Source organism: Mustela lutreola, chromosome X (genome assembly GCF_030435805.1).
Source record: "Mustela lutreola isolate mMusLut2 chromosome X, mMusLut2.pri, whole genome shotgun sequence".
NCBI classification, from domain to species: domain Eukaryota; kingdom Metazoa; phylum Chordata; class Mammalia; order Carnivora; family Mustelidae; genus Mustela; species Mustela lutreola.
The window spans coordinates 128,182,277-128,208,251 of NC_081308.1; the positions used below are offsets into that span (position 1 = coordinate 128,182,277).

The window sequence follows — 25,975 nt, forward strand, 5'->3', positions numbered from 1 at the left end:
TCTCAGGCCTCGGAGGCGGAAGTCGGCGCTCGTCACAGCCGGACCCCAGAGGAAGGGGTCCCCTAGGGCTGACAGCACCTCCGCGGCGATGGGTCCCAAGTGGGATTCGTGGGGGAGGGGAGGGTTCGTGGGCTGGGAGTGGGTGGCGGGTACCCTGGGTGTTTCCTAACCACCTCCCTTGGACTCTAGCACGCAGGGTTGGGGGCCCCCGTCCCAGCCCCCCGCTGATCCTGTGCTCGTGCACCTCCCCTTCTAGACTCCCCCAGCCTCCCCCCACCGTTCCCTGATATGGAGGCACAGTGTGGAGTCTGGGCACTGTCACCACCCAGCTTCCCGGGGACCAGAAGCACTGGAGTAATCACGGGGCCCCTCTGCTTACCCAGGCCACCTGGGCCTGACCGGGGGCATTTCCAGGGCAGTGCTCCTCCCAGGACCCGCACCCCTTCTTCCTTCTTCCTTCTTCTGCTTCTTCTGCACCTCTCAGGGCACCCACTACCCACCTTCCCAACAGGACTGGGGCTGCTAGACACAGTCTTCAGTGGCTGGGACAGGTCCTGCTTCTCTTAGTGTCCTCTCGGCTCACCCACAGGGCCTTCCAGAGAGCAGAGCTCAGCGCGTGTCTGGGTATCAAGGAAGCAGTGAGCAGGGCTTTGTCTGTGCAGAGAGGAAGTTTGGGGCACCCGTGTGTGTGCCCCTGGCATTTGTACAATGATGGCCAGTGAAGCATCGGAAACAAGAGCCCACACACTTTTCTTTCTCCAGTTCCAGACCCCTGTCCCTGCCTGCTCTCTTCTTTAACCTTTCCAACCCACCTTGAGGCCAGTGCCCTGTGATTTCGGTCCAAAGCCCAAACAAGGAGGCAAGGTGCCCAGCTTGTATAGTGTTTGTGTTATAAAGGTATATACATGGAGATTGTGTGTGCGTGTGTGTGGGTGTGTGTGCACAGGTATGAGGAGATTATCCTTTTTTGTATTCTCGTGCTTTAACTAGCTCACTTGTACATATACTCTCCCACTGTTGCCCTTCAGCAACAGTCACTTCTCTTGTGACAGACCAAATGCTGGGGGTGATGTGGAGCAGCAGAAATTCTCATCCTTACTTACTGGGATGAAAATTGTTCGACCAGGTTTAAGACACTGATGTTGTTTCTTACACATATAGACGTATTCTGTGGTATCATCCAGCAGCCATATGAGTATTTCCCCAAAGAAGTTGAAAACTATGTCCACACAAGAACCTACGCATCAATGTTTCTAACTGCCTTTCTCACAATTTCCTAAATACAGATGCAACGAAGATGTCTTTTAGTAGGTTGATGGATACACTCTAGGACATCCAGATGATGGAATGTTAGGGGCCACTCAAAAGAAATGAGTTATCAAGCCGTGAAAAGATATGGAGAAAACTGAGATGCCTATTGCCAAGTGAAATGGTCAATGTGGAAAGGCTCCATTTTGTATGTTTCCAACTCAATGACATTCTACAAAGGGACATTTATGGAGACAGGAAAGCGATCGCTGGTTGCCTGGGGCTGTGTGGGGAGGAATGAATCGGCAGAGTCGTGAATGTGCTCTGTATGGTACTGTCCTGACGGGTACATGTCATCCCACTTCAGTGCAAACCCACGGAAAACGAAAACCAGATGTGAACATTAGTGGTACTTTGGCTATGGGGATACTTTGGTACTTTGGATGGTGGGCTTTGGATGACTATGATGAGTCATGGACCTTCCTCAGGGATGACCACTGTTTTACTCTGGTGGGGGATGTTGATATTATGGGAGACTCCGTAGGTGTGCGGCAGTGGATCAGTGGGAAATCTGTGTACTTTCCTCTCTGTCTCTGTGCACCTAAATGTGTCCTACAAAATGGAAACTCCTTTATTTTTTTTAAATTTTTTAAAAAGATCTTATTTATTTATTTGATATAGAGAGGGAGAGAGACCACAAGTAGGCAGAGAGGCAGGCAGAGAGAGGAGGGAAGCGGGCTCCCTGCTCAGCAGAGAGCCCGAGGCGGGGCTGGATCCCAGGACCCTGAGATCATGACCTACGCTGAAGGCAGAGGCTTAACCCACTGGGCCACACAGGCGCCCCACAAAATGTAAGTCCTTTAAAAGACATACAATGTGAACAGCAATACCTGAACAAGAGAATCGGAGAAAGCTTTAAGGTGACGCTTCGGAGTGCCGTCGGGCCGGGGACGTGGGGAGTAGCAGGGATGTCAGGAGGGAAGATAGACTGCATGGATGCCAATGAAAGCATGGGTAGTGGGAACGATTTTCAACTTCTGCCCCCGCTTCCTTCACAAATCTGATGCAGGACCGCAGAGGATACGTGCCAGTAGCTCTGGGCAAGTATCAGGACAGCAGAGAAAACGGCCTTGACAGAGGCAGATGCGTCTGGATTCTGGGCTTTAGCTTAGGAGGTGAGGACAGCCTTTTCAAAAAAGTGCTGGAGGAGGATATCAAGACTAGACCAGAAACAGATGTGAGTATCAAAACAAATGACATATAGGATGAGAAGTTAGTCTTTCATAAAAGACATACACACACAGTCTACACGTATATACCTACATACCTATAAAAATGCATCTATAGCAAGAACATAGGTGCATACATGTCCGTCGATGTCCATACATATGTGATATATACATGCATGTAGACCTAAACACATACAACGTACACCCAGCCTATATACACATATGTAGTACACACACCGGGTAGAGGCGGACAGTGTGTTTCTTAGGATGAACGAGCACGACCAAGGAAAACTCACTGCAGCGGACCCCGAAACAGTGGATAACCCTAAACACCCTGGGACCGAACCCCAAACCTCTGCAGCTGCTCAGCCTCGTCAGTAGATTCAATGTTTTTATAAAATCTTCAGACTGTTCCTGAAGTCTGGCGGCTGGCGAAGGGACCCCTTGGAAGGAGCGCTTCTCCTCCGACCCTGCCTCCCGGTCACGGGCACTGCGGGTCCACATCAGGCATCTGTCCCGTGACGGCGTGTGTCCCACAAGGGGAGAGGAGGGCCTCCTGGGTGAGGGCCGAGGGGTCCCACGTCCCAGCGCACTGTGTCCCTGCCCGCAGCCCTGAGACACCCCGGGCCCCGGGAGCAGGTGCGGCACGAGCCCCGCCAACCATCCCGCTGGGGCTCAGGTCTGCGGTCAGCGGCGGCCCAGTGTTGCCAGAGGGCAGGCGAGGCGCCCAGGGAGGACCGAGGGACCCTCCTCCCCGCTCCCCTGCTCCCGCCTTGCCCACGCGGGACCCATCGCCGCGGAGGTGCTGTCAGCCCTAGGGGACCCCTTCCTCTGGGGTCCGGATGTGTCGAGCGCCGACTTCCGCCTCCGAGGCCTGAGAGAGGCGAGGCCCTGTGTGCGGGAAGCCGGAGTCCGGTTGGCTGAGGGAAGGAGCCCAGGCCCGGCAGCCAGGCGTGCAGGTAGACCCTGCCCTGACGGTGCCCCGAGTGGGGGTCGTGGGGGGACCCCCGGGATCCAGGGGGCCATGGCGGCAGCCCCGAGAGACCCCGGGCCGGGGCAGCGCCGTCCGGCTGAGCCCTTCCCGCCGGGGCCAGGGCAGGGGGCACGGGTCCCCAGAAGGACGGGCCCAGGCCCCCCCCCCCTGGAGCGGGTGTCGGCACCTGAGGGAGATCGGTGCGGCCCCGAGGGCTGCAGCCCCACCGCAGCCCAGCCGCGGACCGACCCTGGGGCCCCGGGGGAGGGTGGCCACAGGGGGCGTCGGCTGAAAGGTGCCTCGGGGGTCCGAGGGGGCTGAGGACCTTGGTCGGAGGGCGAGGATGCCGGGTCAGGAAGGCCGCGGCCCAGGGAGGCCCTGGGGGGTCAGGGGGGATGGGGTCGTGCCCGAGCGGGGGCAGGACCGAGGGAGTTGGGAGCCCAGGACAGAGGGGTCGAAACTGAGGTCGGCCCCAGGACCAGTCCGGGCAGGCCCCCGGGCGGGATGGGGACACCTGGCCAGTGTGTGGGGACTGGCGCGTCCGGGTCTCGGAGACACTGGGGGCCTTGGCAGAAGGAGCGGGGCCTCCCTCAGTGGGGTAGGGGGCGGGCGCAGGTCGTGCTTTGTTTCATGGTGAGGATGTAGGAGGATTGAGGGAGCCCGGACCCCAGCCCAGAGTCAGTCAGGGAAGGTCCGTGGTGGGGGATGGGAGCACGTGGCGAGTCCGGACTTCCGCATCCGGGTCTCTCGGGGATAAAGCGCCTGGCGTAAGGAGCCGATCTCAGGGCGTCAGAGGGGAGGGCTCAGGCGCGGATGGGATTCGAGGTATGAACCCTGAGGGAGGCCAGAGGGGACCTCTCCCACGTCGGCTCCCAAGGCCATTCCGGGAAGTCCGCCCTGGAGTGATGGGACAAGTGGTCAGGTGGCCTGACTGGGGCTTCGGGGCCTCCGGAGAGACTCGGAGCCTGGGTGGAAGGAGCAGGGCCTCCCTCAGGCGGGCAGAGGGGCGGGCGCAGGTCATACTGGGCTTCGTGGTGAGGGTGCAGAGGGAGGACTGAGGGATCCAGGACCCCAGCCCAGAGTCAGGCAGGGAAGGTCCGTGGTGGGGGATGGGAGCCCGTGGCGAGTCCGGACTTCCGCATCCGGGTCTCTCGGGGATAAAGCGCCTGATGTAAGGAGTCGATCTCAGGGCGTCAGAGGGGAGGGCTCAGGCGCGAATGGGATTCAAGGTATGAACCCTGAGGCAGGACAGGGGGGATCTCACAGCATTCGGGCCCTAGTGTCTGTCTGGAAAGGCACCTGAGGGTGATGGGGACTAGTAGCCTCTGGGGTGGGACTGGTGCATCCGGGTCTCAGAGACACTGGGGGCCTTGGCAGAAGGAGTGGGGCCTCCCTCAGTGGGGTAGAGGGGCGGGAGAAGGCCTTGCTGAGTTTTATGGTGAGGATGTAGGAGGATTGAGGGACCCAGGGCCCCAGCCCAGAGTCAGTCAGGGAAGGTCCGTGGTGGGGGATGGGAGCACGTGGCGAGTCCGGACTTCCGCATCCGGGTCTCTCGGGGATAAAGCGCCTGATGTAAGGAGCCGATCTCAGGGCGTCAGAGGGGAGGGCTCAGCCGCGAATGGGATTCAAGGTATGAACCCTGAGGCAGGAGAGGGGGGACCTCACAGCATTGGGTTCCCAGGGTCAGTTTAGAAAGGCATCTGGGCGGGATGGGGTCTCCTATCCCCTAGGGTGGGACTCGCGCCTCAGGCTTTCTCTAGTGACTGGGGACCTCTGCAGAAGGAAGAGGGCCTCCCTCGCGTGGGCAAACACGTGGGGGCAGGTGCTGCTGGGCTTCACGGCGAGGAGGCAGAGGGAGGTCTGAGGGACCCTGGACCCCAACCCAGAGGCAGCCCCTAGACGTCTTAGTGTAGGACACGGACTCCTCATTTGTGTTCGTATGTGCGTGTTTGTGTACCTCACTTGCCCAGCTGGGTCTCCCGGATGCTGGATGCGCTGGGGTCCAGGAGTCGATCCACGGGCAGTACAGCACACAAAGGCATAGGCACCAGGGAGCCCCGTTGGAAAGGGGAAGAAGGCCCGAGAGACCCGGACGCCCCATCTCAGCCCCCGCGGTCAGCCCTGGGAAGTCTTGGGCTTTGCCGCTGCACATCGTGGTCACAGGCTTGAGCCAGTGGGCTCAGGGGAGCGATAGCCTTGGTGTGGGAGCCCCGGCCCCGGGACAGCAGACAGGAGAGGCCCGGGACCCGCGAGGGCTCGAGGCGAGAAGACCTGAGGGAGTCCCCAGGGAGCCCGCTGGACCGCGGCTTGGTTCAGCCACGGGAGGCTCCTGGGGTGGGCGATCCCACGCCGTGGGTGGCCACTTCAGACTCAGGGCCTCTGAGGACCGGTGGTCACAAGGATGGAGCACCGCCTCAAGAACGCGTGAGGGGGGAGATGGACCGTGTGTGGCTTGGGGGAAAGGCGAGGCCTGCAAGGAGGACTGCAGGATCGGGGACAGAGACCACGTTTGGTCCCAGGAGGCCCCAGGGACAGATGATCACATCGGGCGAGCCCTGCATTCCCACCAAGTCTCCCAGAGACGCGGGTCTGGGTGGAAGCATCGGGCTTCAGGACCTCCCGGGCGGACCGTGGGCCTGCTGTGGTGGAAGGAGAGGACCAGAGGGAGGACTGAGGCATCCTGGTCCCCAGCATGTTCAATTCGGAGAGGAGGCCCCAGTGTAGGAGGAGCCCATGCCTGTCCTGATGTCCACATCTGGGTGTGAGAGACTGTGGGCTGTGGTGAGAAGGAACACGGCCTGGGGTGTGGAGGGCTCGTGCGTGTGTTTGTGTCTGTGTGTGTGTGTGTGTGAGAGAGAGAGAGAGAGAGAGGAGCATGGGGTGGGGAGGAGGGTCTCAGGTCCTTCTGGGAGAGAGGATGAGAACCCTGGGTCAGGACTGGCTGTACCCGATCCTACCTTCTCAACAAAGAAGCCAGTGGCCCGGAGTCCGGCCGTGCCCTGTTGGCAGCCCAGGGAGGACTGGTCAGCGGTGGCCCAAGTTGGCAGGCATGCTCACTTGTCTCATGGGCTGGAAGGTGGAGAGACCTCGGGGAGTGAGGTCTCGGGCCGAGGGGCACATGGCCTCTATCTCAGGTTGGGGGTGGGTGGAAGACCAGGCCCTGGCCAGAAGGAGGATTAGCCTCCCGGGAGCCCGAGGGCATCCCCATCCCAGGACAGAGGGGTCGGTCCGCACTGCCAGCCCTTTGGGATCTTGCTGGAAGCTGACGGTGGGGGACGGACCCTCGGACATGGACGTGGTGGCTCCTCACCGTCCTCTGGGAGCTCTCAGGGAGGCGAGGGCCATGCTGGGAGAGGACAGAGTCGGTTCATCTGAGGAAGCCCACCTGGGAGACACCCTGGTACAGCAAGAGTCAATGTGGGGACCCCCTAGACAGGAACGAGGACCCCCTTGGGACGAGGAGGGGATGGCCCAGAAATCTGGCCAGCTCTACCTGACCGCCCTGAGAACCCGGGCTGCGTCTGGCGGGCTGAGCCCCTCTTCGTCCCCAATTCCCTGGGCTCTGGGAGGGGAGGGTCTGTGCCTGAGGGTCTGTACTCAGGTCAGTGGAGGAGGGAGGATCCCCAGGGGCCAGGCCTGCCCTCACACTTCTGTCAGCCATGGGGAGATGGGGGGACAGTGGGGAGACGGGGCATCGGTGGGCAGACTGAGTTCTCCTCGCTTTTCCTTCCGGCTTCTCCATGAGATGAGGCCTCGACACCAGGAGGGTCGCCTCCAGTGAACACCGGGAGTTTTCCCAGCCTTCCTGGGGTCAAGGTATAGACAAAGAAGCAGACCCATCCCACATAGATGGCACCCCCACATTTGGCCATCCCTGGAGATCCGTGACGAGCCCTGTAGACCTGATGCAGGCCGGTCCAGATGTGACCCCCTCGCTTTCCTTCCGTGGAGGCTCAGGGCCGCGTGGTCTTGCTGGGACCCTTTGGCCTCTGGGCCAAGGGGCGTGGGGCTTAGGTCCTGGCAGGGGGAAGAAGTCTCCTGAGAGGCCAAGGAGGGGACGGCCCAGCCTGGACGGGTGGCAGACTCAGGAGTCCAGCCCAGCCCTCCTGTGTGCCCTGGGCCCCGGGGCTGTGCTCTAAGTGTGTCCCCTGAGGTGTCTTCTCCTTTTCTCCCCTAGGGGTATCGAGAAGCAGCTGTTGAGCCCTCGGTGTGAGGCAGGAGTCCCTGAGATCACGGTGCAGGTGAGTGCCAGTGGTCAAGGTGAGGTACTTGCTGTGAGCCTGGCGCCAGGGTCCCAACCCAGAGGGCACCCCTGGGCACCCATGGGCGACGCAGCCCACTGTCAGCTCTGGGACATCCGGGCCTCTGCTGGATGGGCTGCACCCTGAGGAGCCACCCACATGTGTCTTCAGGTTCAGCCCGACACCATCGCCATGCCCCTGGGTCAGAGGAGTGAGCTGTGGAAGCTGGAGGAAGACCCCGGTCCAGGACCGGGACAGGGCCTGGAGGAGGCACAGCAGTGCGGGGCTGGAGGAGAGGAGACCCTACCTCCCTCCTCCGCCTCTGCCTCCTCCCAGTCCAGCGTCCCTTCCCTCTCTTGCTCGGCCCTGTCTCTGGGCCCCCAGGAGGAGGGCTCTGCTGCGGGGACCCCGAGTCCACCCCAGAGCCCTCAGATGGCCTGCCCCTTGCCCGCGGCCATGGCAGCCACTGCCTGGAGCCCGCCCGACCAGGGCTCCAGCAGCTCAGATGAGGAGGGGTCCAGCACCGGGGAGGAGTCCGAAGAAGCCGAGCCCAGGCGCTCTGACATACTCCAGGAGAAGACAGCTGACCTGGTGGGGTTCCTGCTCCTCAAGTATCTCACCAAGGAGCCGGCCAGCCAGGCGGAGATGCTGGCGATCGTCGGCGAGGATGAGCAGGACGCCTTCCCCGGAATGCTGGGCCAGGCGTCCGAGTGCATGCGGCTGGTGTTTGGCGTGGAGGTGAAGGAAGTAGACCCCACCGAGCACTCCTACGTCCTGGTCACTGTCCTGGGCCTCACCTGCGATGCGATGCTGAGCGGTGAGCAGGGCCCGCCCAAGACCGGCCTCCTGGTGGTGCTCCTGGCGGTGATCCTCCTGGAGGGCGACCGTGCCCCCGAGGAGGTGGTGTGGGAAGCGCTGGGGGTCATGGGGGTGTATGCCGGTGAGGAGCACATCATCTACGGGGAGCCCCGGGAGCTCCTGACCAACGTCTGGGTGCAGGAAGGGTACCTGGAGTACCGGCAGGTGCCCGGCAGTGACCCTGCCCGCTACGAGTTCCTGTGGGGTCCCAGGGCCCACGCGGAAACCAGCAGGTTGCAGGTGCTGGAGTATTTGCTGCGGGTCTATCCCGGGCTGCCGGTTTCCTCCCTGGTCCCCTCTGAAGAGGCTGTGAGCCACGAGGAAGGGAGGGCCTGAGCCCCAGGGGTGGCTGTGGTGCGGTCCGGGCCCTGGCGTGGTGGGCAGATTGTCCTGGGGGTTCCGGGCACGAAGTGAGGCTGTTTCTTGGTTCTTCCCTGTTGGTGTGTGTGTGTGTGTGTGTGTGTGTGTGTGTGTGTGTGTGTGAAGAGAGAGCCCTGGGATTTCGAAGCAGTGCAGGGCCAGGGAGGTTTGGGGGAAAATGCAGGGCAAAGAGCCTCCTTTGGGGATGTGGAGGGCGGTTCCCTGCGATGCCTCCCAAGTTCAGAGCTCGGTGTCCCTGGTGAGCTCTCCAGTGGGTTCCTTGGCGTAGGAGGTTTCATTGGCTTCAGTGACTGAGTGTGTGCGTGACATCCCCCAACACAGCGTTTGTCCTGACCCAGTTCAAGAGTTACGAGTTTTGTCATGTCCCGGGGCCGTCTGGGGGACTCCGTTGGTTACGCATCTGCCTTCAGCTCAGGTCAGGATCTCAGGATCTTGTGATATAACCCCACATCGGGCTCCCTGCTCAGTCGGCCTGTTTCTCCCTCTTCCTCTCTGTGTGCTGTTTCTCGAATAAATAAACACATAAAATATCTTTCAGCAAAAAGGATTTTTGCCGTGTCCTAGAAACCAGCCTAGACACCTTGCCTCCTGTTTTGGGCTCTGGGCCAGAATCACAGGGCTTGGCCTCGGGGTGGGTTGGGAAGGCGAAAGAACGGAATAGGAAGGGGAAGGGGGTCAGGAACGGGGGACGATAAGCGTGTGGGTTCTTGCCTCTGATGCCCCGCTGGCTGTCATGGTGTCCATGGCAGAGGCACACACACGGGGCTCCTGCCCTGGCTTGGTTCTTCAAGAAAGGAGGAGAAGCGTCCGCTCAGCACAGAGGGAGCTCGGCTCACTGGCTCCTTGATTCCTCGACGTGGGCTGAGTTCTACCGTCTGGAAGGCCCTGCGGCTGAGCGCGGAGGACGCTAGAAGCAGGACGCGTCCCAGCCATAGGGGACTGTGTGTAGCAGTCCCAGTCGTGGCACGAAGGTGGGCAGGCGTGCCCTGAGAGCTGCGGATGAAGCGGAAGCCGTGAGGGGGTGTTGCTCCCGAGGCGAGGACGGCCCTGGAAATGCCCCTGACCCAGCCCGGGCGGCAGGGCTGTGACTAGAGGGGCCCCATGATCGCTTCTGTGCTGCCGGTCATGGGGAAGCTGGGTGGTGACAGTGGCCCTCTTTGGGCATCGGGTGCTTTTGGGGCGGGACAGATGTCTTAAATGGATAAACGCCGGGAGCAGTTTGCATTGGGCCGTGGAGAAGGCCGAGTGTCTGTGGCCTGAAGGTACAGCGTGCCGGGCCCCGTCACAGGGTATTTGAACACAGTGAAGGTTCAGGGGCTTTATTCCCACCCTCACCACGAACGTTCTGTGGACGACAGCGGGGAATGCGCACGTCCCGGACAGCCCTGTTCCCCCCGGACCGGCGGAGCCTTCGCTGGCTCCTCGGCCAGGAGAAATTATCGGGACTCCCCGGAGTTGTCCGCCGCCAGTCCTGAAGAGTGGCTGGGTGTTCGTGGGAAGAAATGGTTGAAGCTCAGAGGTCTGCATGGGAGAAAAGCTGAAAAGAGGCATCGAGGTGGTCTCTTCCTGTTCCTGGGGACCTTTGGGTTCCTTGCACGCAGCTGGTCTGGACCCCCTGCGCCACCCTCACCCATTTGGGCACGATCTGTCCTCCCGGAGGTGCACAGGCAGGGAGCTCGGTGTGCTTCGCTTCTCTGTCGTTCCACTCGAACCCCGCGTCTGTGATCTGTCAGGGCAACGAACGATTTGTAGATGGGGAGAGTGGGGGGGGGGGTGTCACAATAGCACCGGACAGCTGTCCCAAGCAGCGCAGACCCTCAGACACCAGCGTGCCCGTGTTCCGGCCTCTTCTAAAGCGGGACAGGAGCAGAGAATCACGGGTTAGAGAGGTTTCGGACTGTGCATCCGAGGACAGCGAACATTGTCAGCCCACTGAGATCTTGAAGGTTATGGCCCTGGGAAGTGCCAAAAGGGGCTCCGGAGTGAGGAGGGTGATCAGCCCCGCTGAGATGTTGTGAACAACCATAGCCACGTCTGTGCGTGTGCCAACTCGGGAACATTAGGTGCGATCTCGCACTTGAAGCCCCTGTCCCTTGGTCTTTGGGCACATCCAAAGGCAGAGACTTTCAAGGCAAATTGGACTTTCTCAGGAACCCCTCCCAGAAATGAGGGGGTTTTGCCTCAGCGAAGTAGCAAAGCGGCTTTGGGCTGAAAAGGTAGTCCGCAAGAGTGAATCAGAGCGATGTCCAGTGCCGGGCCCCCCCCCCCCTTGTGCTCCTCCTGTCCCCAGGCTAAGAAGGAAACGGCGTGGCCTGTCCTCTCGCACTTAGGAAGGCTCCTGTGGCAGAATCCTGTTTGTCACAGGCATTCCTATCGAAGGCGCCCCAGGGACCCTGGATCCGTTCTTTGCCATGGCAGCACAGAACAGAGAGCGCACCGCGTCCTCAGCCAGACTCTGGTGTCAGACCCACGGACGCTTATGCGTGTGTGTCATGCCTGACATGTGGGCCTTACTGCTCCGCGCAGGGCGGGCGGCCTTCCCCACAGGAGCCTCTGCTCGGGAAACGGGCTATAGGCATGCTTCCTGCCCCCTGCACCGCCAGGTCCCTGAGCTACCCCGTTAGTGCCCACGGGGCCGTCATGAGTCTCTTTTGGGAGCCGGGCAGCCAGCTGCATGTGGGCCTTGTGGGAACTGGGGTGGGGGTCCTCCTCCTGGGGCCCGGCCCCCAGCCCCCATGCCTCGTGCACTGTCCAGCCTATCCTGACCCTGGCCTCGGTCTGCAATGTCTGCGGTCTCGTCCTCCTGTCTCCCCGCTGCAAAGCCCTCACCCCTCAGTCTTCTCACACTCATCCTTCCTTGGGAGGCCCCAGCCGTGGATCCCGCTCAGCGTGCCCGCGCTTCCGCTGTAGCTGACTCGACACCCTGGTGGCGCGTGTGCCCGGGGCCCGCGAGTGACAGTCGTCCCCCGGTGACTGCGTGAGACCGTGTACAACGCTGTGTTATTTTCGGAGATGTCCTGTGTCACCCCAACTGCTTCATGAAGCAGGTAGCCCTGCGCAGGTGACGCTGAGGCTTTGCTTCCTGAGGCTGAGCCAGAGTGGGCGTGTGTCCCTGTCAGCCATCCCCAGAGCCTGCTGGGACCCTGGTGTCTGCAGTCGGGCCGTTGGGGCAGAGGAGAGACTTGCAGGTGACGGCGTGGCCACCGCAACGCTCCCCCATTCAACGCAGTCTCAAATGAGGACTTAGAACGCAGCCCTGGAGGAGAGGGTTCGGGTTCCCAGGCGGCAGGCTGTACAGAGGTTTGGCCGCCCCAGGAGACGTGGGAGGAGGAACACCCCCTCGTCATCCCGTCTGGACTGCCCTGGGCCGAGCAGGGGAGGGTCAGGGGAGCCCAGAGGAGGCTGAGGTGAGCTGGAGCCTGTTTGACCTCTTGAACTGGGTGCTCTCGGCCCAAGTTCCAGGACTGGAGCCCGTGGGGCACTCCAGGATGGAAGCAGGGATACTGCGTGCCCTCCTCGGAGGGAACGGACTTGGAGGTCGTGGGATGGTGTTTGATCCAGACCGTCCTGGACTGCTTTGCTGTCCCACTTCGGACTCGCCCAGCGCCACCACGAGCGTCCCTCAGGAAGGCATTTCAGGGGTGCCAGGCTCTCTCAATCGTGTCGACGGTAACACACGTCACCCCGGTCCCCGGTAACTGGGGCCAGGGCTGGGCAGGGCAGGGACCGACCCCCTTACCCGTTGGCCAGACGACGTGACGGTCTCTAGGTGGCCTGACCCGTTCCCAGGAGGGGCTGGTGTGAGGTGTCTCAAGCACGGTCCTGCTCCTCTCAGAAGCCCCCGTTGCCCGGGCCCAGCCATGCCTTCCTGAATCCCCGCCGCCTCGCCAGGGGTCTGGCCTTCAGGCTGGCTCCCACCGACCGACCGTCCTCTCGGACAAATACCGCTGTCCCCGGTCCTGGCGCCTTCACGAGCAAGCCTGGGGCCTCTCTGCCTGTACCGGGCCGGAGCTAGGGCTGAGCACGGGGCAAGGGCAAGTGGCGGGAGGCAGGGTGTGAGACCAAGGGACAGCCAGGAGACAGTGGGAACGGCAGTGCTGCATTTCCCGAGCGCCCGGACAGAGGATGTGTGCAGAGGGTCCCCCGGACACTCACCGTTGGACATGCCGTGACAGTCCGTAGACCCGGTGGGAGGGTGTTTTGAACTGCCGGCCCGCTGCGTGTCTGATGTGTAGCCTGCCCAGGGGAGTGAGCCCGCTGGACACCGTTGGACCGCCCCGTCGGCTGGAAGGGAAGGGGACAGGACTGGGAAGGGGCACGGCCGAGCAGCGGCCGGGCCCGAACCCAGAGCAGCCTTCGGTGGGTCCTGGCTCCTCCATCTGCGTGCGAGTGGGATCTTGTCCTCCCACGATGCCCCATCTCCCACTGAGGTGTCCTGTCTTCCGAGGACGACTCCTGGCTTTGGGAGTTCCCAGACTTTGCTGTCGGGAAGGACCGTGAGCTTTAGGAGAGGTCCTGGTCACACGCACTGTGGGACGTCCATCAACTGGGGTCTGTCGGATAGATTTCTCCGGCGGAGAGCCGGCTAGAGCTTTCTGAGAGGAAGAGCACAGAGGAAAGAGATGCTCACCCCATCCTCTGGAGAGTGTCTCCGGACGAGGAGTACGGGTCGTCACTGTGGATGCTGACCCTGCGCATGCGGCTGAGGTAGAGGCTGTCGGGGTCCCCAGTGGAAAGGGACCCTTTCATTTGTCTGTTTCGCGGGGTGCTGTTGGGGGAGGTCACTGTGCCCAGCCCCGCCCTCTGGGGAGCCGGGCTGCGCTCCTCCTCTCTGGGGGAGCGGTGTCTACTTTGGTAGCTTGGGCCTCGCCTGCGGGAGGCTTGTCCACTCTCGCGCATTTGTCCCTTCACCATGCCATCCTGTCTTTCCTCACGAGGGACTCGAGGAGGTTTTATTCTATCGTTTGGGTCACATCCCAGTTTCGCTCGATTTGGTCGCTCACACTGTTCTAGCGTTGGTCTTCCGAAAAGGGATCTCACTCAGCTTCCGAGTCCCTTTGAGGTACAGAGTGGCTTTGTTTCGTTTTCATTTTATTTTTACCGTGTCCCTACTTTCTGGCACTTTGAGGTGCTCCAGGCTCCTTGTGACCTAATAAGATACTGATTTCTGTACTTCTACATCTATATCTCTATATCTTGTCTGTCTCTCTCTCTCTCTATCATACAGGTCTCTGACTCCGGTTCCTGACACGGGGCTCCTAAATCCCTTGTAAACGGGGGTGCTGGGAGGATCGCTTCTCTTAACATGTAGTCTCTGATCCCGTGTTTGACACGGGGCTCCTAAATAAAACCCTTGTCATTTCCCGAGAGGTAAGAGCCCTAGGAGCATCTTTTGTTCTAACCAGGTGACCCTAGCTGGGCTCCTGGGTGGCCCTGGAGGTGGCGACAGCTCAGCAGAGACACCAAGCCATGATTAGAAGCTTGGAGTGTTCATCCCTGCCAGGTGCGCACTAGCCTCAGGGGGACGGGGGCCCTATGGGCTCTCCCCCCCGGCTCAGGGGGACTCCCTACTCCTGCCCAGTGGAAAAGTTAAGGGCAGCGGTGTCTCTCCGTCCTGGGGACGGTTGCTTTTCCCCCTATCCCCCGCTGCCCGGTTCCAGAGCCCATCTGGTATGGTCTATGGCCCGTCAAGGCCACGGCGGGAGCCTGGGAGCTCGTTGCCCGTGCCCCTTGAGACACTCTGTCTTTGAGGCGGCTCGGGGTGCGGAGTGCGCGTCCTCGAGGCGCTGCACGCCCCAGGAGCCGGAGGTTGTTTCCTCCCAAGTCGGAGCATGACGCGCTCGACATGTTGAGTTCGGAAGAGAAAGAGGACGACTGGGGGCAAAGGGGAAAAGTTACCAGCTCCTCTGACAGGGACGGGAAGAGCCCCTCCCCCCCATGCATCCTGTCCTCCAGATACCAGCAGGCAGCCTCTGCGCTGCAAACCCGTAGGACCCGGCGGCGACCGTCTCCACCCACCTCTGGGTGCTGGAGGACGGTAGGGCCACCTTTTCTCTCCTCCTATGAGGTGCGACCTGACCTCCCCTCGTGGATCAAGGGAAGGTCCTGTCATACAAGGGACCCGGCACGACGGGGAAGGGCGCCTGCCCGGCCAGGAAAACCCTGCCGCGGTGAGCCCTCGGCCCCCGATGCCAGCTTCTCGGACCCGTCAGGCGCCACACGGAGGCCTTCCTCAGGAGCGGAGGCGGAAACCCCGAGGGGCCTGACCGAGGGTCTCCTGGGCCCCCGCATCCACCAGGAGGGGTGTCGTGCCAAGTTCTTGACGGCGCAAGCAGAAAGCGGAGGCCTAGCCCGCCGCTAAGAAAGAAACATCGCAGGGGCCGAGGGCACTGGGTTCATCAACAAGGGGCTCCCTCTCTGACACGTTTTATTAACCTGCCTGATTTCCGACAACCAGACGGCCCTGGCTGCGGTGGTGTGCCTAGCGGGGGCCATCGGGGGGCCGAGCGGTCGGTGGCAGGTACTCGGGGAAACAGCGGCAGTCGGGACAGCAGTGGAAGGGGCTCGGGGGGTGAGGGGTCAGGGTCACGGGGGTGACGGGTCCGGCAGCCACACCAGGCAGAACGGCCACGCCGGGCCCCCAGGGGTGGTAGAGCGGCAGCAGCCCAGCCACGGGGAGCTGCACGGTGGGCCCGGGGAGGAGCACGGGGGGCCCGGGGGCGAGGCCCAGCCCCGACGCGAAAGGGTGTATCTGCGCGGGGGGCAGGGTGACACAGACCCAGGGGAAGGTCGCGGGCTGGGCCACGGGCGGCGCGAGGCAGATGGACGCCTGGGCACCCTGGGGCTGGCCGTGCACGGGCCGGCCTGCCGCGGCGCGGGTGTCGGCCACGGTGGTCCTGGCCGCCGCGCCGGCAATGGCAGGAGGGGCCGACCCGCTCCTGCCCTGGATGGTGGGGCCGTCGCCCTGCGGGCTGCTCTCTGGCTCCGGCGGGTCCCCGGCAGAGGACAGGACTCCCTCGTGCCGCGGGCCGGGTGTCGGTGCCGCCGGGGGGACGCCCAGGGTGTCGGGCTCGGGCTTGCTTTCCATCTGCCTTACTGTGGATTTCACGGCCACTCTCCTCTTCATCCTCAGGAGCAGGTGAGGACAGTCTCTCTTGAAGAAGGGGCTCCTGTAGAACTGTAACTGCGGGGCAAAATGAAAAGAGGACGAGAGAGTCCGTGTCACAACAGAGTTGATCGCAAGCGGCAGCCGGGTCGGGGCCGCGCTGCGGTCCGGGGTAGCCGTAGGCCCCGAGGCCTCCTGGGGGCAGGTCCCGGCCCGGGCAGGAAGCCGCGTGCTCGCTGTCCCCTCGTCCGCCCTCGCTCACTTGGGACACCCACGGCCCCTGGGGCCAGGGTTCCAAGGGGCCTCCCGGGTCAGCATCCACGCCCAAGGGAGGGGGGCTTGGAGTCCAAGGGAGGGAGGCTCGGGATTGGCAGACGGGGGCGGGAGCCTGGGCGGCTGTCCGAGCCAAGGTCCGCTGGCCGCAGAAGCGCGCCCTGGCTGGGAGTCCCCGGCTCTGGGCGTCCAGGGGCCCGCTGGGCTTGGGAAGCACGCCCACTCCTTCAGCCTTCCACAGGCTTCCAAAGGGCTTTGGGGCAGCACAGCCCCCAGACGCCCAGGGACACCGCTAGTTCACGAAAGGGGCCCGACCACCCGCCTCGGCGATGGCCGGCCGGGAGCTGCGGGAGCCCCGCGTGGGCACGCTCACAGCCCCCGGTGAGGCGGGGTTCCCCCACCCCCCCACCCCCCCACCCCCCCACCCCCCCACCCCCCCACCCCCGAGCAGCAGGGCGGGAGGATCCGGTGTTGGCGGAGGTTTCGGGCACGGCCCCGTGCAAGCAGCGTGCCGTTTGGGGGTGCCCAGAGCAGCGACGTCCCTCACGTGTGGCCATCCCCGGATGCCCATCGCCTCACGGACACACCCAGCCAAAAGACACAAACCTAGAGAAATGGGAAAAGCGGGGGGGGGGGTCGCAGCAGAAAGAAGGGTAGAAAGGAGAAGACGCTTTCTCCGTCGTGAGGAGAGCTCCGAGCGCCTCCTCTCTTACCAGTTCCCAGTGCCCCCCACCCCCGCTGAGTGCCTGCCCGGGGCGGCAGCGCGCCCATCACGCGGGTCCTTGAAGAAGGCAGCCCCGACACCCTTGGCGCCATCCTGGGCACTTTCCCCACAGTGGGTCTCGGTCGCCGACCCCACTGCCCAGAGGGAGACCCGGGCCCCAGATGCCCAGGAGGCAGCCCCGGGGGCTCCCACCCCCCACCCCGACCCCAGCACGCCAGAGCCTGGCGGCTCGGCCCCCGTTACCTTGCTCAGGACGTGAACAGGGGCCCCTCCGGTGAGAAAGCTGGTAAGGCAGATGGATGTGTGCACGTCCCGGCGCAGTTTGCTGAATCCATACAGGTTGAGCTGGCGGACGAAACTCTTCATACAGTCCGTTTCGAACACTTTGTCCGGACCCTCCCGCTCCAAAACCTCCTTCTGAAACAGCTTCTCGTTGATGCCTATGCAGGTGCCATCCTTGGCCCACCAAATGGACGCAAACTGGGTGCTGTTGACGATGGCCCACAGCCTCTTGGGAAAGGGCAGGCAGAGGAGGCTGCCTTCTCCCACCGACAGGGCGTCCTGGGAGGTGCGCGGCCTTTTGAGCAGAGGCTCTTGGGCCAAGGCCTGGAAAGCGTTTTCCTCCAGCAGCAGCCTGAAGCCAGGGTCCCCAGGGGACACCGGCTGCGGCTGCGCCAGGGTGAGCGGAGGCTGTGCTGGAGGAGCGCTGCTCTCCGGGCCCACGGCGGCAGGAGCCCCCTCTTCTGGAGGGGAGGGCGGCGGCCCCAAGCCCTGCGCCGGGCCCGGCGGGCCCCGCTTCTCCTTGCTGGCCATACTCCGCTCCGGCGCGCCCCTCCTTCCTGTAGACCTGCGAGTGCGGCCTGGCCGGCTGCACCCCTTGATAACAGGGCGGCCCGGGGACATCACAAAGGGGCTCCAGTTACTTGGGGGGTGACATCACAAGCCAGCCAGCCAGTGACCTGATAAAGGGCCAGCCACACGAGTGACCTGTCGGCACGCCAACCTTCTGGCCACACCCGGTCCTTCCCTGGGCAAGGGGAGCCTCGTCTATGGCTTTAAAGTAACACACCCAACAGGGGCCCCTGGGTGGCTCAGTGGGTTAAGCCGCTGCCTTCGGCTCAGGTCATGATCTCAGAGTCCTGGGATCGAGCCTCGTATCGGGCTCTCTGCTCGGCAGGGAGCCTGCTTCCCCCTCTTTCTCTGCCTGCCTCTCTGCCTACTTGTGATCTCTCTCTCTCTGTCGAACAAATAAATTAAAAAAAAAATCTTTAGAAAAAAGTAACACACCCAACATCCGGGGCCAACCCCAGACCGTCCATCCATCCCACACCTAGCTCCCCGGGTGCCGGCTGACCTCCGCTGGCCTGCGTCCTTCAAGAGGTCAGAGGTCGTTCTCCGGGCCCGTGGGTCTCGAGAGTCCCTACCGAGATGCACGCTTTCAAGCAGGGAGCAGAGGCTGGGGCGGGCGTCCACGGTCAAGGGTGTGGGCCACGCGGGCCTTTTAGCATCGTCCCAACAGGGTGCTGAGGTCCTCCCCGGAGACCCTCCTAGTCTACCCACGCCGTGGGTCCCCCGAGGCCACATGGCCGATGGCTGCTTAGGTGAACAGGTTAGTCAGGTGTGTCCCACCACCACCCTGCAGAAGGAGGAGGAGGAGGAGGAGGAGAGCAGGAGGAGGCCTTCTCCTTCCTTGCCTCTCCTCAGCCTGCACGTGCCCCCCTTCACACCCGGCCACCACCTCCCAGGCAGACTGTGGGGCCGGCCGGGAGCCGGGGGCCTCACACTGGCTGGCTTCCTTCCCTTTCCTCCACTGACGGTGGCAGGGGCACCCGTCCTGGTTGGTGGCCAGGGTTTGAGCTCCGGGATCCTTCTCTGGTCTCTGGGGCCTGGAGGATCCAGAAGAGGAGGCCATGCAGAGAAGCCTTCTAGCACATTCTCCCCACGTGCAGGCCCACCTCCCCCCAAGCACTGCCTCCCCAACTCGATTGTGGGCGTGGAACTCAGTGAGTTTCCAGAGATGGCCACGCAGCAGACGCACCGCCAGACTGGAGGCTATTTTGTCTAGCAGCAAATAGGCAATAGAGTCTGTGGCCTGGGGCTCCCCGCGGGGCCTCACTCCATCCCCGGCAGGTACAAACCGTGGGCTGAAATGCCACCCGAGCTGAGTGCCCGGGAAAATGCCGAGACAGCGGGGGCCCACGGACAGAGGTCCCAGGGCAACCGATGTAGGGGGGAGCGGCACCAGCGGCTGCCGTCACCGGGCGCTGCCTCGGGACCACGACAAGTGCCCGTCACGGGTTCAGACTGGCCTGGGGCTGGAGAGTAGTGTCGTGGGGCTCCTGAGCTGTCGCGGTGTCGGCAGGGGTGTCCCAGGCCACTGGTCGAGGCTCCCGGCGTCCGTCTTTCCCTCCACATTCTCTGTGTTCAGGCTGTCCCTGCAGGCGCGTTAGAGATGTTCACCCTCCCCCCACCTCCCCCCCGCACCCCGGCTGCCCTTGTCCGCTTGATGTTTCCTTTGGTGGAAAGGAAGAGACAACTGTGGGAGAATTACAGCCACCTAAGCTCTGTTGCGTCAATCCACTGAGTCGGAGGCTGGATCACTTTAAGGAACCTGGAGCTTCTAGTTCAGAACGTCACTGAAAACTGAGCCCACCTCTGATTTCCTCTTTGTTGACTAATTTCCCAAAGAAGAGACACCTTCCCATGACCTTTGGCTGTAGGGCCCTGCCACCCACCTCTGATCCAAGACCTGAGTCTCTCTTCAATCTTCCCACAAGCAGATTTTTCCCCACCTTGAGTTCATACCTCGAAACACTTGAGGCTGACTACAAAATTTTAGAATCCAAGCTGTCCATTGACTGTCCCATAACTGAATGCTGCCTACCTACCAGGTCATCAGCCATCCCTAAATCAGACATACCTTCGTTTGTTGTTCCTTGATCTGTGCTTGGACGGTATGTCTGGTTTCCCAACCCCAGTCATATCAAGATAGGATATGAAAAACACCTGATCATCTAAAAAAAAAAAAATAGAAAAAGCATTTGACAAAATCCAACTCCCCATCATGATAAATCACTCAACAAACTAGGACTAGAAATTAACTGCAAGGGACGCCTGGGTGGCTCATGGGTTACAGCCTCTGCCTTCGGCTCAGATCATGATCCCAGGGTCCTGGGATTAAGCCTCACATCAGGCTCTCTGCTCAGTGGGGAGTCTGCTTCCTCCTCTCTCTCTCTCTCTCGGCCTCTCTGCCTACTTGTGATCTCTATCTGTCAAATAAATAAATAAAATCTTTAAGAAAAAGAAATTCACTGCAGAAGAAATAGATTGCACTTAATGTTGCAGCTTGGGTAGTAAAAAAGTGTTCTAATAGTCCTTTGGCTGAAACATGGACCATAACGTGGCCTATAATGAGTGAGTTGGAAATGTCAGGACTGCCTTGGTTTAATATAGAGGAAGGGATTCAAAGCCTTAGGGATATTGTCATTTAATACCTGCTCACACACTGGGAAAGTCCAATGGGCAAGCCTTTCACTACAGCTGTGAGAAGCAGGTGTGTGAAGGGAACACCAGCATCCTTGAAGAGCTCTTGACTGTTCTCCTCGGCAGCCCAGACTTTAATCTGGGAAATGAAATCACTGAATTTGGAAACCTAAATGCAATGGAATCCTCAGGTGGCCGGGATCAAAGGGAAGCCCACAACTGTCAAGGGCAAGGTCATTGTGGTTATAGCCACAGCCAGCTATCCGAATAGTCTGATTTATGGGTCTATGTATTGGCTAGTTAATCATGGTGTTCTTACCAGTAAAATAGATAGAAATCCCAATAAATTATTATTTGATTTGTGTAATCAGAAAAGTTCTAAATCAAATGAACAAAAGTATAACATGAATCACAAAGTCAAAGAGTCATAGCCTCTCAATTCCCAGACTTGAGCCACTAAAGCTTTTAGAAAAAATAGAACTCCCATATAATCCAGCAGTTACACTTTGGGGAATATATCCAAAGGAAATGAAAACATTGTGTTGAAGAGATATCTGTACACCCATGCTCATAGAAACATTTTTTATAATAGCCAAGATATGGAAACAACTTAAGTGTCCATCAATGGGTAAATGGATAAAGACAGTATAGGGGCGCCTGGGTGGCTCAGTCAGTTAAGCATCTGCCTTTGGCTCAGGTCATGATCCCAGGACCTCTGGATGATCCCAGGACCCACTCAGTGGGGAGACTGCTTTTCCCTCTCCCTCTGTCCCTCCTACCCTGATCATGCTCTCCCTATCTCTCAAATAAACAAAATCTTTTTTAAAAAAAGTATAAAATTGGTATATACAATGGAATATTATTCAGCAATAAAGAAGAAGGAAATCCTTTCATTTGCAATAGCATAGATAGGTATTGAGGGCATTATTCTAAGTGAAATAGTCAGAGACAAATACTGTATGGTCTCACTTATATATGGAATCTACAAACAAAACTAAACTAAACTAAGAAACAGGGATCAGTTTTGTAGCTACCAGAGGTGGGAGCTGGGGAATGAGGTAATTGGATGAAGGTTATCAAAAGGCACAAACTTCCATTTATAAGATGGCTTTACTGGTAAATTTTACCAAACATTTAGGGAGAATTAACAGCGATCCTCACAAATTCCTCCAAAAAATTGAAGAGAGAGGAACACCTCCCAACTCATTCTATGAGACCAGTATTTCATACTCAAACTAAATAAGGTCAACACAGGAAAATACAACTATAGACCAGTATTCTTAATGACTATAGATGTAAAAATCCTCAATATACTAACCACCTGAACTCAGCACAGTGTAAAAAGGGATTATGCACTATGATCAAATGGGATTTATTCCAGGTAAGCATGGTTGTTTAACAATCCAAAAATCAATTAATGTAATGTAGTATATTAATAAAGCACAAAACCAATATGATGACCTCAACATATACAGAAAAAACATTCGACTACAATTGTAGTTAATATTAAAATGCATTGAATTCTACACAAAATGAGTGAAGAGCAAATTGTTGTTATGTCAAATATATGGCAGTACAAACCATAAGTGACTCTTAATCTCACAAAACAAACTGAGGGTTGCTGGGGGGAGGGGGGTCGGGAGAGGGTGGTGGGGTTATGGACATTGGGGAGGGTATGTGCTATGGTGAGTGCTGTGAAGTGTGTGAACCTGGCGATTCACAGACCTGTACCCCTGGGGATAAAAACATATTATATGTTTATAAAAAAAAATAAAAATTTTTTTAAAAAGCACAAAAAAAATACATGTCAGTAAAGGTGCTAAAGAAATTGTTCATCTGAGCTTTGTGGGTGACATAGATAAAGAGAGCAGCTGCCAGGGATTTATCCCTTGTCTGTCTAGAGAGCAACAGAACTTGGCAGTTCCAATCACCATGGAGTTTTCTTTCCCAGGCTTGATGGTAGTGTCTACCTTTCCAGAAATTGAGAAATGAGAGGGGGTGAGGAGTCACTCTCCCCTGGCCCTCCTTCACCCCTTCCCATCGACTCTTTCCTGTCTCCCACCTGTTACCCCCAAGCTCTACCTCTGCTGGGCACTGTGTGGCCCTAGGAAGGGAAGGGCAAGGAAAAGCAGAGGGACACCCATGTGGGAAAACAGGGACCGGATACGCCAGTGTGGGAGATAGAGACTGGATGCTTTCTCACTTCCACAGTGATCACCAGCATTTAGAATTGGGAGATGTCACATCAAGGTTTGGAATCACACCTTAAGCTTCTTAAAAACTCAGAAGTGCTGACAACACTTGGCCCCACACTGGCTCAATGTTTCTCCCACAGCTGAACATCTTCATTCATTTTCATAACCCAGCATCTGCATTTGTGATCTTTTTGCCATGCTGTGCCCCATGCACCTTATGTCCTGGCCACAGAATGCCCCTTCACTATTTCCAGATAGGACTGCCCATCACAATAATATTTTGCTTGGACATTTTTTCCTCCTGTGGCCATCTTCCCCCTCTGTCTCCTATTGTCACCTATTCCATGAAGCCTTCTCCTCTTCTGCCACTGAAATCCAATCTCACCCCTTCACCTCTCGTCTGACCACCTCTTTTCGGTTGTGTAAGCAAATATCACACCTCCCTCTACCCTAGGCATTTGCGTGCCTTTCTATGGACTCTGCTAGACTCTAATCCTGGATTCCGTCTTACCAAATTGCTGTTTTGTCAGCCGCAGCCTCTTGGTACCCTGTTGGCACTTAACATCTAACTAACTGGATTGTCCCTGGACTGGCCTGATGCTGAGGAAGAGAAGTTGCCATTAAAAGAGGAAAAGAGGGACGATTGGGTGGCTCAGTGGGTTAAGCTGCTGCCTTCGGTTCAGGTCATGATCCCAGCGTCCTGGGATCAAGTCCCACATCAGGCTCCTTGCTCAGCGGGGAACCTGCTTCTCTCGCTCTCTCTGCCTGCTTGTGTGTACTTGCTTGCTCTCTCTCTCTCTCTCTAGCAAATAAATTTTTTAAAATCTTTAAAAAAAATAAAAGGAGAAAAGATTCAGTACAGAGAATCAAGATAAACTAACTCAGGAAAGCAGTGAGAAATGAAGGAATGTGGCACCAGAGACCAAGGAAAAATACTCCTTGCTCGAACTGAGCTACACCTGTTCAGAGACATTCATCTTCACAATATAGAGATTGCATTTGACGGGACACCCCACAAGGTGATAATGGCCTTGGCAACCTCCAACCTCAATGCTTTCCTGAAAGTCAATGGTGCGCCTCCTGTTGGCAGCTGTGGGAACTGGCCCTTGTAGTTCATGTTTTCAAATCTGACAATCAGGTTTTCTGACATTTCCATTTGTAAAATACCATTTCTCCCTCCCACTACACTAGGCTAGATCACATGTGCAGAGTACAGAAATCATAGATTATTTATTTGCCTGCCTCCACGTGAGAAATCACCTGGAGAGAAGGAGAAAACCAAGAGTAGAGCTTTCAGGAGGGGGTGGGGGCGTCATAGAAGGGTTCATTCCTGGGGTGCCTGGATGGCTCAGTTGGTTAAGTGCTTGCTTTGGGCTGAGGTCATGATCCTGGGGTCCTGTGATTGAGCCCCGCATCAGGCTCCTTGTTCAGCAGAGAGCCTGCTTCTTCCTATCTTCTTCGCTATCCTGCTCATTCTCTACGTGATCCTGTGGTACATTTGCCGGGATGTGGACAACGACTACATCTGAAGCAGGTAAAGCGCTGGCTCAGTCCCATAAGGCCCCATCCTGTGTCCCCAACCCCCAGAGACTTCATGTTGCTTCTCCGGAATCCACGTCCCTTCCCAGGACCCCGCGCTCCTCCCCTGGGCTCTCTGTTCCTTTCCTGGGTCCTTAACCCCCTTCCCATCCCACGTCCCTCCCCACGCCCTCTGTGTGCGCCTAACTGGGACACTGTGCTTCTTCCCTAGACCCTGAGTCCTTCCCCTCCAATCCGAATTCCTTTCCTAGATCCTGCACCCCCCCCCCACACATCCGTTCCCCAGTCCCAGTCCCAAGTCCCGTCTCTCACCCCCAGAGCAGGCTTTTACTCCAAACCCCAAGCCACTCCCTGAGACCCCTTGCCCTTCTCTTGCATTTTCAATCCTTTCCCTGGATCACGTTGCCCTCCGGAACCTCCCACCTCTGAGGTGCTTTCCAAATCCACAGGACCCTGTGCTCCGCCCGGAGAGCCTTGGGCTCTCTCCTGATCCTGAACCGCTTCACCAGATCCCGCTCGCCTCCTCCGAATACTCTCCCCTCCGCATCTCGCGGCATTCCCAGGAATGAATCTGCTCAGAGCCCTTTACTCCACCATCATCCCAGCTCCTCTGCTGACCTCAGACCCTGCAGCTTTCTCTAGACACAGAAGTGCCCCACTGCCGCACCCTGTTCACAGCCCTTCCCCAGGCCCAAGACCCCTCTCCCCAAACCCTGTGCCCCCTCAAGACCCTTGACTTTCTCCCAAGCTCACACCCTTCCCCTGGTCATGTGACTTTCTCCAGGATCCCTTCCCCCAGCCCCTGTCCCCCAGTCCCTCTCTCTAGCTCCTGGCAGGTAGGTGCCTATGGCCAGGTTCACTGCACTGCTCCCATCTGGACTCTGCCATTGGGTTCTGCATCTGAACGGCTGATGGCCAAAGGGCAGTGCAGAGACTTTTTGATGGCCAATGTCTCCTGCAGCTCTGTCCCCCTGTAGGAGGTCCACACTGCCCTTACTTGTCCTGCCACAGAGGTGCTTTCCTCCCTCCCACAGGCAGAACACCTGGGTGGCTTGAGCCTACAAACCAGCAAGCAAATAATAATTTGACATGTCACTCCTGTTCCCTGACTCTCCTCGAATTATGTCTGGACCCACTAAGAGCTACCTGGTGTAGGGGTTGGGCACTGCCCTGGAGACTGAAGGGTACACCATAGTTGAGCCTGTGGACACGGAGTAAATACAGGCTGGGTGACACTAGGCAGATGCGACTGCTTCTGGTTTTCTTGTTTGATGGGGCTGGTCCATCCACGGGCAGATGGTTAGTCAGAAGTAGACTAAGTGGACACCTACAGCATTAACTCCCAAGGCTGCTTTGGGACAGGGTGGTGGAAATGTGAGCAGGGTTACTGTCTTTGGTGGCTTTGGCATCACTTGGACCTGAAGAGGGACCCTGAATACACAGTTGAGCACAGACTCGAAATGAGTTCACACCAGAGTCTTCCCAGAGAGGCCAAGGGCATCCAGCAGCAAACACAGTCCCATGGGGTGGACTGCACCATCCCCAGTGCACCATATGAAAGGGCATTTACACAGTGCAGGATGTCACACAGTTGTGAACTCAAATTCCAGATCAGCTTCTTACTAGTCATGTGACTGGACAAATTACATCTCTGAGCATCTGTACTTTCATCTGTAAAATGGTATTGATGACAGTATCAAGCTCACCATGAAATACTGCATTTAAG

The 25,975-nt window shown here is 58.7% G+C and overlaps 2 protein-coding genes across 3 annotated transcripts; one reads left to right on the forward strand and one right to left on the reverse strand.

Moving 5' to 3' along the window:
- The first annotated feature begins 3,225 nt into the window (after positions 1-3,225).
- Positions 3,226-8,976, forward strand: LOC131821404 (melanoma-associated antigen 8-like). 2 transcript variants are annotated; one of them, XM_059157485.1, is made up of 3 exons: positions 3,226-3,436; positions 7,628-7,691; positions 7,863-8,976. In XM_059157485.1, the coding sequence occupies exon 3, from the start codon at positions 7,884-7,886 to the stop codon at positions 8,883-8,885; it is 1,002 nt and encodes a 333-aa protein (XP_059013468.1). In that variant the 5' UTR covers positions 3,226-3,436; positions 7,628-7,691; positions 7,863-7,883; the 3' UTR covers positions 8,886-8,976. The 2 variants fall into 2 exon arrangements, with proteins under 2 accessions (XP_059013468.1, XP_059013470.1); XM_059157487.1 differs by lacking the exon at positions 3,226-3,436 and adding an exon at positions 5,007-5,080.
- Positions 8,977-15,316: 6,340 nt separating this feature from the next.
- LOC131822002 (heat shock transcription factor, X-linked-like) lies at positions 15,317-19,488 on the reverse strand. Its single transcript, XM_059158384.1, has 2 exons — positions 17,276-19,488; positions 15,317-16,113 (listed from the first exon to the last, which is right to left on the reverse strand). Exons 1-2 carry the CDS (start codon positions 17,933-17,935, stop codon positions 15,412-15,414), a joined length of 1,362 nt encoding a protein of 453 aa, XP_059014367.1. The 5' UTR covers positions 17,936-19,488; the 3' UTR covers positions 15,317-15,411.
- Between the last annotated feature and the right edge of the window lie 6,487 nt (positions 19,489-25,975).